Below are 9,840 nucleotides of genomic sequence, written 5' to 3' on the forward strand. Positions count from 1 at the left end.
AAATTGACTTGTGAAGTAATAAAGTGAGAGGAGCAAGGAAGATTACAGAGTTTTGCAATGAAAATAAAGCTTACATATATTGTAAATATAGTAATGCCACTAAAGTTAGTAGAGCTGGAAATAAGATGTGTGTTATTTAACTCAAACAACAGACTACAAAGACACGTTAACAGTTGAATAAATAGTACTTTGAGTTGTGAGTGCATAAATATTAAAACAAGAAAGCAACCAAGAACGAGTTTAAACTAATTGGAAAAAGAAGTGCACTCTTTCGTGAATATGTAAATAAAAAAGTGGTCAAAAACGTATTTCTTTTTCTTTTAAACTCCATTTAGCCAGACTGAGATCGTCTCCTGTCTTTTGAGTCGCAACCGTAACAAACGAGATCGAGGAAGCGCTGTTTTACAGCAGGTCCCTGAACGCAGCACCGGTTCCGCCAACCTGTTGCCTCGCCGGGGAAACGCCTCCAACAGCAGAGCCGTATATCTCAGCGGCCGCTTCCCCCGGCTCCGGTCACTGTGGTCGGCTACCCACAACAGGGAACATGGCTAGCAACCGGGTCATTGTTTACGGCGGAAGAGGCGCATTGGGCTCTAAATGTGTCCAGCATTTCAAATCCAAAGGCTGGGTGAGTACACAGGCGGCGGCCGCCGATGCTAACCCGCTTCACTTTAGCTCACAGTGTCTCTGAACCCGCAGTGGGTCGCCAACATCGACATGGCGGCTAACGAGGAGGCGGATGAAAATCTGCTCGTCAAGCCGACGGAGTCCTTCTCCGAGCAGGCGGGACAGGTGTGTGATGACCGGCCGTCTTCTTCTCCTCCTCCAGCGTCGGAAATCTTCACAGGAAGTGTGAAAACAGAACGACCGGAAGTTGTCAGATTGAGTAATTAGCTTAAGCAGAGACACATTGTTGACACTGATTGGATATGCTAGCTTAATGTAGCGTTCAGGTACACGATATACGTTTTCACACTTAGTGGACAATATCATCCTCATCCTCATCAATATTATAAGAAAAACATTTATTATTTTTCAAAAATAAATACACATTATTCTGATGTATGCGCTTATTAACTTCAATTACAACTGTTTAGCCTAAACTGGTTCTACTTTTCAGACATTGCTTTCTCAATGTTTCTTTGGAACGCTAGGTACAATGTAATGTATCTCTTGATTATTATTTTTTCCCCTGCCACAGATTTTCTACAATTTTACTTTACAAACTTTATTTTTTTCTTGTTAAGTATGGACTCATTTTGCAAAAATTAAGAATATAAATAATATAATAGCATAATACTACTATATGTTCCCTAGCCTTGGATATAAGCTATCTGGGGCAGATGTTACTACATGTCTATTAATTGGAAACCAATGGAAATTTGAAAATATTAATAGGTACGCTGATGTTGTTTTGTTTATGTTTGAGTCTTCATCTGTGTTTGGCCTTTTGTCATTAATGTCATTCTGTTTGTATCACACATAAAAGATGTTTGTGCCCTGCCAGTTTGTGCCATCATTGCCACTTTCCTCTGGTTGTGTTCAGGTGACAGCAGACGTGGCCCGGGTCCTCGGGGAACACAAAGTGGACGCCATCTTGTGTGTGGCCGGAGGATGGGCCGGAGGAAACTGTAGCTCCAAAGGTCAGAGTTCAGCCTCTGTTTGCTCTTCTAAAGGTTAACTGGGGACATTTCAGAGGAAAACCAGCACTGTCAAATTGTATTAAGGGATCAAATCACAACCTCTAATTCATGTTGATTGGGGAACAGATATGAAATACACCATCATAAGATATATATTATACCTATTGGTTGAATTGTTAGTTTTCATCATTAATTTTAGTCAATTTCCCCTATAAATGATTCTTATCTCTTTTGTGAGGAAATGACATTGTCACTGTCTTTTATCAAACAAAAGTGTTCTCTAACCATCTTTATTTTTGATAAAAATGTATTTAGCAGTCTCTCAATAAAGGGGTTTGCCTTTTTTGTGTTATGTTCTATATTCTGCTGTGACACACAGATTAACTATGAAAACTAACAATTGATTAACTGTCCTTTACCTGCTGTCTTCCAGACTTGTATAAAAACTCAGACCTGATGTGGAAGCAAAGTGTGTGGACCTCCACCATCTCCAGCCACCTTGCTGCTCTGCACCTGAAACCAGGCGGCCTGTTGACTTTGGCTGGCGCAAAAGCAGCCCTGTCAGGCACCGGAGGTAAGGCGGACGTCACTGTTTATTCATCTCCTTGCAATGAAACATTCATCAGCCGCTCGCACAGCGTGCGTCGTCACGGAAACAGCCAGGATTTGATTAAACGGGAGCTGCTGGGTCTGTACGTCTTTGTCGCCTTACCTGTCAATTGAGATGACGTCGGTAATAGAAAGCATTGCGGGGCTCCTATCGGGGAATCGACATCCTCGCTGGAGACACAGCGGCGTCAATAAGATGGATCCGGGAAAAGCAAATGAAGAGGGGAAGAGAGACAAAAAGGAGAATGGCAGCATCATGCTCTGGGTTCGATCCATCCCACCTGTCTGAACGGCGGCTCGCGTCCCTGATCTGATGACCTCGCTGACCCTCTAGCAACAAGGAAACAATTATTCTGAAAGAAATCGACCACGGTATAACCACAATCCTAATTCTGTATGCCTGCAGTACTACGTACTTGTCTGTTGACAAAGAATATGACGAAGAATCTTAAAATCCGATGTTATCAAGCCCCTGAATTTTTCTGCCTCTAATTAGATGATAATGAGGCCATCAATAGAATAATTTTCTCGTCAGCCTTCATTACCACGGGGTTTACCTGGTGGCTCATTTATTATTCTGTGTTGTCTGACTGGCGATCGGTCATTTGATGCCCTTCATCAGTGAGATGTCAGGATTCAACAAGACTAAAACTATGCCGCCATGTTCACTTTTCAGTAGGTTCCACTTTGGGTTCTATCAGCCAAACTCCATTCGGAAAACGAGTATTGTTATAGAACAGCGTGACAAAGCTGTAAGAAATAAACTTAATAGCGTCACTGCTTTACCCTCATTTTATTTTTCCCCCTCAGCATTGCAGTTATGCAATTTATAGGGAAAAACGTTTTCTACGGAGAAGTGTGGAGTCCTGTATTCATCACTTCTTCCTCAATATTGGAGGTTCAGTTAATACTGAGCTCATTGGCAAAATGAAATATGACTTTGTGAATATCAGTATCTGTAATTTTAATACTCGTGATGAAAGGCGCCTTCACAAGTGTCAAAACTCCAATATCAAGGCTTTAGATAAAACAGTAATATGGCATATTAAAAGTTTTTTTTTTCCCCCATCAAGGTCAAAAGCTGTTTCAGATGTGATGAAATTATAAAGTATCTGGTCCTAACCAATTGGCGTCAGAGCTGCTCTAGTAGTGTGGTTTTTCTTTTTTAACCCTCTCAAGCTAACCGCGTGACGGGCCCCGCTGTAAAACAAAGCTGCGGCTCAGCGGGCGGCCCCCAAATCTGCGAGCCCATTGGCCCGCCGCTCCCAAGGAGGATGACTCAGCAGCTGTGACAGCGCGCATTATCCTCACTGACCCAGACATGCGTTCTGTCTTTCGTCATAACCATTGTTCCGCTTTTGACTGGGCAGGATGCCGCCCCTCTGCAGCGCAGATGTATATCAACGCTGAAAAATCATGGGTCGGGACGTTGCGCAGGGAAGCATCAGGGATTTTAGGAAGAAACGATAAGAAAACAAAAGGAAGCGTCTGGGAGAGATGCTCTGCCCTCTGCTTCTGCGCCAACAAATGGTATAAAAAAGTTAATCCAGATTACTTCCACAGTGCAAGCAGGGAAGCAGATTAGAATAACCATTAACTTCCACTGTTTGTTTGTTTTTTCTTAATATTGTATGAATGAACACAAAGCTCAAGAGTTAAGAGACCACGTTTGTGCGTGTGTGTGCGTGTGTGTGCGTGTGTGTGCGTGAGATATTAAAGCTCTGTGGAGCATCGCGTTCGCTAGCAAAGCAATAAAAACTAAATTGAAAAAAAAAAATAACCACGTGATTTTAAAAGCTGGTATAGAACCATGTGGAATTTGTACCGCACGGTGCAAGGGAGACTCGTCTGCTCGATTTCATGTGACTTGTTTTTTTCACCTCCTAATCTCAGATTATCCCCCTAAATATTCGAAGGACTGCGTCTGTGATAGCTCTCAGTGCGGCCGAGGATTAGCCCTCGCTGTCCATCACAGTAGACCAACTCTAGAACCAGCACTCAAAGAGCCGCAGCAGCTCTGTGTGTGTCAGGCTGGAGTCATTGTCTTGACGTTTGACGTCCAGCTGTTTTTGGATTACATTATTTACAGAGCCGCTGTGGTCTTTTCATTCATTTATCATCTGTACTGCTTATCCTGTGCTGTGGGTCTTAGTGGGCCGGTGCCTATCTCAGCTGTCATTGGACTAGAGGTGGGGTTCACTTGTAACGGGTTGCCAGTCAATCACAGGTCCACATCTAGAGACATACAACCGTCCACTTATTATTCGCACGTCAGGCCATTTTAGGGTGTCCAGCTTGTTCTGTCGAGGAAAAACAAGAGAACCACACAGAAAGCCCCCCTGCTGGAATTGAATCGGTGACATTCTTGCCGTCAGGCAGGTAGAGCTATCCCCGACGTCCTCGTTTTCTTCTGTTTCATTTCTAATATCCGAGTTGGTGCCAAAGGCGTTCTACTCAAATCACGCGGCGCCTCTGTCTTTGGTTTTGTCATCTGTTCAGCCCATTTCGCCGGGAAGAAAAGATCTAACCAGCTGATCAGAACGGCCATCAGTCTCCAAATCCATTGTTCCTCCATGTGACCATTATGACGCAGCCACACACAACCCCCCCATACCACCTCGTTCCTGTCGATCCGTTCTTTGTTCGCCTGTCACAAAGGGTGAAGGGCTGAATTCTTCACATTCCCTTGGATGAAAGGCATCTTACTGAATCCAGATGCTAAATCGGCTCTCCGCCAAGCCATCAAAGCTGGGCTAAGACCCAAAAAAACAACAGCGGCTGGGGGCCGGTCTGTATTTCATATTTCGACGCAACCAGTGTCACATTCATAGGTCAACTCGCTGTGTTGTGTCACCTTTTGCTCGCGAATATTCAGTGTTTTGTCTTTTGTCTTCTGCAGGCATGGTTGGATATGGCATGGCCAAAGCTGCAGTGCACCAGCTGTGTCGGAGCCTTGCAACCAAAAGCAGCGGGATGCCATCAGGAGCCGCCGCCGTGGCCATACTGCCGTGAGTAAAGCACAGTGTCCCCCCTAAAAAACTCGTAGCGCCCCATAAACGGCGTGCACGCCAGGCAGGACAACTGAGATCTCCTCGCCACCAGTCAGGGGCTTCAGTGGAACAGAAATGGACGGCCACCACAGTCGACTTGTTCTCCCAGCACTTAAGCATTGACAGGAGTGATATTTGCGCTCACCCAGGGCAAGTCACCTCTGTCCTGCCGGGTGGGAGATAAACTGTACAAATGACACCGGTGTCAAAATCAACCCAGTGGTGTATCGCTTAAACTGGGTCTTGCAAACTTGGTGGTGTGAGTCACTTTTCAGCGACCGACTACTGGGGTCAGCGGCTGTAGTTTTGACCCGTGCCCCGCTCCATGTGGAAGGCCGGCTGCGGGAATCAAAATGAAAATCTAGTTAAAATAACCTGCTGGAACCCAAGCAGGACGATGAAACATTCTAATGGAAAGTCACATGGCACCTTTGCCATGGTTCAGACCACAGCAAACACCCCGTCCTCTCCTCCAAGTTTACCGTGTGTGTGTGTGTGTGTGTGTGTGTGTGTATTTTCGAAGGAAAAAACAATTTTCAAAGAAAGGCAAGATGATTCAAAATCTTTTTTTTTTTTCCCTTGTCTTTGTGATTTAAATGAGTCATTTTTCACAGAAATTGTCAAGAAATTATATATCAAGTGACTATTTGTTCAAAACCATTCAGATCGCACGGGGTTATGAAAACCCTTAACGCAAGTTATGGTGTCAGCTGACAAAAAATAAAGGCGTCAATATTGATCCCTGGGTTATGTCTAATTGATTGTGAGGTCGTAACTTGGGCAACGACCCGTCAGCCGGCGTGGCCATCGTATTGCAGCCGATCAGTGACGGTCAGAGCATTACGCAATTTCGACGGCGGTAACAGACTCACTGCAGTGATCTCAAACCGTAAGAACACCCGGAGCTCTTGCCTTGCATCTTCAAGCGGTCAGACAGACAATATGCTCATTGAAGTGTGGGATTCCTTCAAAAATTGTTTGGGGCTGAGCAGAGATGCCGCTCAAACATGCAGGGCAGTTCCTTGCCTGGCACAGAACAGCCTGCATGTTGTTTTGTTTTTTGTTTTTTTTTTGCAGCGTCATCATGAAACTAACATTTTACGGTGGGTGTATCAGGCCCCTGTTCTCTGTTTGGCTGCAGCTTCCACCAACAGCAGGCCGGAGGGAGTGTGCCTCTCCGGCTTGCTGTCACATCTGTTTTGCATTATCCCCGATGACTTGCATTTTCTGCCTGTATTCTGTGACCCCCCCCCCCCCCACCACCACCACCACATACACACTCACACACGCCAGCGCGAGGCAGCATTTGAGAACATCTTAAGTCGACTCTTTCTGCAAATGTCAGGTAATCAAGTGCAACCTCTTTCATCTTTCTTTCAAAAAGTTGGGAGATCCGTTCCGTGATCGCCGTCTGCTGCCCATTCATTTCATAATAGCGTTTTCAGCCCCCCCGCAAAGCGTAATGAAATAACAACAGGCTTAATCTCTTTAAATCTCCCGTCGCCACGGCGCAGCTCCTCGCCCTGATCGTCATCCGCTTTCATTCGGCAGGGTTACCCTGGATACGCCGATGAACAGGAAGTTCATGCCAGATGCAGACTTTGGGTCCTGGACACCACTGGAGTACATCGCCGAGTGAGTACCGGAGCATACACACACACACACACACATACACAGATATATTTATATGCGTGTGTGTGTGTGTTTTAAATGAAAGACAGCAGATTTTGGTAGAAATATGCTGGGTCATCAACGTGGATGCATCTGCTTAAACATGCCATCCCGTCATTTTCGACAGATCCTCCCAAATTCTGAAGGGCGGGGAGGGGAGGGTTGAAGTTGTAAAGCAACATTCTGGATGCAGAAAAGGCTGTTAGATTGAGCCAAACATTTGGACGCCACTCGCGGGTGAAATGTCTGCCTCAACAGCGCCGCCCAGTGGTCAGGACTGGTATTGTGGTCTTCTGCCATCCTTGCTTCTCATCAACTGTCCACGTTTTACTGAATTTACGTTCCCGGTTTATAATCCGCTCGTTTGCCGCAGACAATTTCATAACGTGATTTCTGACAAACCGACTGACTGAGCGGAAATCAATCCAGGGAAATTCTGTCATCAGGTTATTGGAAGCAGGATAATAGCCTTTGTGAACCCAATACGTAATAGATATTTTTATACAGCTGGCTTCCTTTTTTTTTTTTTTTTTTTTTTTTTGTGGGCTCTTCACTTCCAAACACTGAAAATCAATATCAGGATGAATGTGGACACGTTCAGGGCAGATGTTTGTGTTGATTTCTGCCGCGTTTACCCCCCACCCCCCTTCTCCGTTCAGCCGGTGAGATTAGATGGGAGTCTGACTGCCGGCTTCGGAACAGAAATAGAAACAATCTGGGTGCTGTAGAAACGAGGAGGGGGTGCAATCACTTCTTCATTGTCACCTCTCCTTTCCATCTCCGTATCTCTGTGACCTTACGAATGATGAAGGACAGTCATAAACATTTGAGCGACCGTCGGTTTCTCCCCCTGCTTGATGTCATTTTGAAATAATGATAACAATAATAATAATATATCACCGTGGCAGTTTTAATTTTCATAAAAGAAATCCAGAGAACACGCCACCTCAGTCTAAAAGTACAAATCCAAGTTCAAGGTGCAGCGGATGTGTGACACCAGCCGGACTGATAGCTGATCGATCAGCCTTTTACTTTTTGAAAAGATAATTTTTTGAAAAAGTGGAGGGGGGGGGGGGGAGGATTCTGACCACAGGCTTTAATATTGTCATCTCAAGTCGGTAGAGTTGGGTGTTCAACGCACCTGCATACTATCGGCGCCTGCCACCGATGTCCGCTGGCCCTTTAAGAGTTAATGAGGTCTCAACCGAGCATGGACGGTTCAACAGACGTGCTTTTGCATCACTCTGACAGCGACGTCATCTCCCCCCGATCTTCCCAAACCCCCATGTGTCTGCAGGATGTTCTTCGGCTGGGCCACAGGCGTGGATAGGCCGCCTTCAGGGAGCCTAATGCAGCTGCTGACCGCCAAGGGAGAGACCCAGGCTGTCCCCGCCCAGTAGAGAGGTGCTGGCAGGGGGCTGGGATAGAGGAGCAAAGAGAATTCAGAAAGGGTGGAATATGAGGAGAGGAGAAGGGGATAGTTGGGGATGATGAAGAGGCTTTCAGGAGAGGTAGTGGCCAGGTTGTGTTCATTTCAAACGCAGGCCCACAGCGCCATCTAGTGGCCAAGGTCCCTGCATCTCATCAGTTTTTTTGTCCCGTGGAAATTCGCCCCACAAATTTGGGTTAAATTTGTGTCAGATCGTGCAAAAGTGGAACCCTGCAATCCTTTTTTTTTTTTTTTTTTTTTTTTGAAAAAAAAAACAACAAAACAATAAGTGACAGTAATGTCCGTTTTTTTTTCAAGACTCGTTTTAAGATTGTGTCCGTGAACGAGAGCTCCATCTGTATTTGCATTCCTTCCGCGTCCCAGTGTGTCGTCAACCACCACAAAACCTCCATGTTGAAACAAAGCTGCTGACTGGACAAAAAACTGCAGCTTGGAATAGCCTTATTTTATGTTCCCAGACATCTCAGTCCTAAGTGTCCTTGGTGTCTGTGCCCACGGGGAGCACTCTGTCCTGTTGTGGGTTGTTTTTACTAAATCGTGTATTTTGACTGTGACTGGGAGACCGAAGAAAAGAAAAATAAAATGTTTAAAACCAAAGGGCAAAGTTCATTCATTTCCCATTGAAAACACACAATGGCACCTGAAGCCCTTTTTTTTTTTGTTTGTTTTTTGTTTCGATTTCTCCCCATCATCGACAGCTTGCGTAGATCTCCCGTTTTCATGTTCTGTGGCCTTCGTACTCTTCATTCATTGATTTATTGATTGATATTTTTGATTGGCCGAGAGTCAGTATAAGAGAAGACATATCAGTAAATTACAGCGAGATGAATGTGCAAAAACTAAAGACTATATTGAGGGGAAAAAAAAAAAGGATCAACATCCAGTGGGTTCCCACTCGAACTGGAAATTCTGGAAAATTACAGAGGGTAGGGTCAAATGTCATGCTTGTTTTCTCCTCCTTCTGCTTTGTGAGTAAATGTAAACTGGTGACAATATACGTGTCAAACTCAAGGCCGGTGGACCATAATCGGCCCGTGAATTAATCATCTTACTTTTTACAGCTGGCCTGCTGGTAGATTGCAAACACCACCCTAATACTACAAGTCCCATGATGCCAGTCCTCATCCGGGCCCCACTCAGCATCAGTCTTTTTGAACTGTTCATCTGTGTCATCTTTCAATTACCGCCCCCCTTCCCGAAAAATGGGTAAACCTAAGGTGGACGGGGGTTTTAAAATAAAGAACTAGTTACTAGCTCAGACATTACAGAACAGCAAACTGAGCTTAAATGCATTCTTAGTTGTCAAGGCACTGTCATTTTTGCATGTTTTTCTCTTGCTACGACAGGAAATTTGATTTTACGTTGAAGGACATTCTTTTTCTGGGCTGGTGTTTGTCTGCAGAAAAGTGTTTTCACA

General features: G+C 45.0%; 1 protein-coding gene across 1 annotated transcript; it reads left to right on the forward strand.

The window, feature by feature from the left end:
• The first annotated feature begins 467 nt into the window (after positions 1-467).
• Positions 468-9,020, forward strand: qdpra (quinoid dihydropteridine reductase a). Its single transcript, XM_086158085.1, has 7 exons — positions 468-628; positions 700-792; positions 1,547-1,643; positions 2,077-2,217; positions 5,152-5,260; positions 6,854-6,937; positions 8,271-9,020. The coding sequence occupies exons 1-7, from the start codon at positions 545-547 to the stop codon at positions 8,371-8,373; spliced, it is 711 nt and encodes a 236-aa protein (XP_086014211.1). The 5' UTR covers positions 468-544; the 3' UTR covers positions 8,374-9,020.
• Positions 9,021-9,840: the final 820 nt, after the last annotated feature.

This window comes from Fistularia commersonii, chromosome 13, assembly GCF_037954325.1.
Source record: "Fistularia commersonii isolate RoL2024-O1a breed Wild chromosome 13, RoL_Fcom_v1.0, whole genome shotgun sequence".
NCBI lineage: Eukaryota > Metazoa > Chordata > Actinopteri > Syngnathiformes > Fistulariidae > Fistularia > Fistularia commersonii.

What these genes read in the sequence shown, in the direction of transcription:
- qdpra (XM_086158085.1), top strand. Translation starts at nt 545, where the DNA reads ATGGCTAGCAACCGGGTCATTGTTTACGGCGGAAGAGGCGCATTGGGC. An exon ending in AGGAAACTGTAGCTCCAAAG is followed by an intron (nt 1,644 to 2,076) that starts GTCAGAGTTCAG and finishes GCTGTCTTCCAG; the next exon opens with ACTTGTATAAAAACTCAGAC. An exon ending in CCACTGGAGTACATCGCCGA is followed by an intron (nt 6,938 to 8,270) that starts GTGAGTACCGGA and finishes ATGTGTCTGCAG; the next exon opens with GATGTTCTTCGGCTGGGCCA.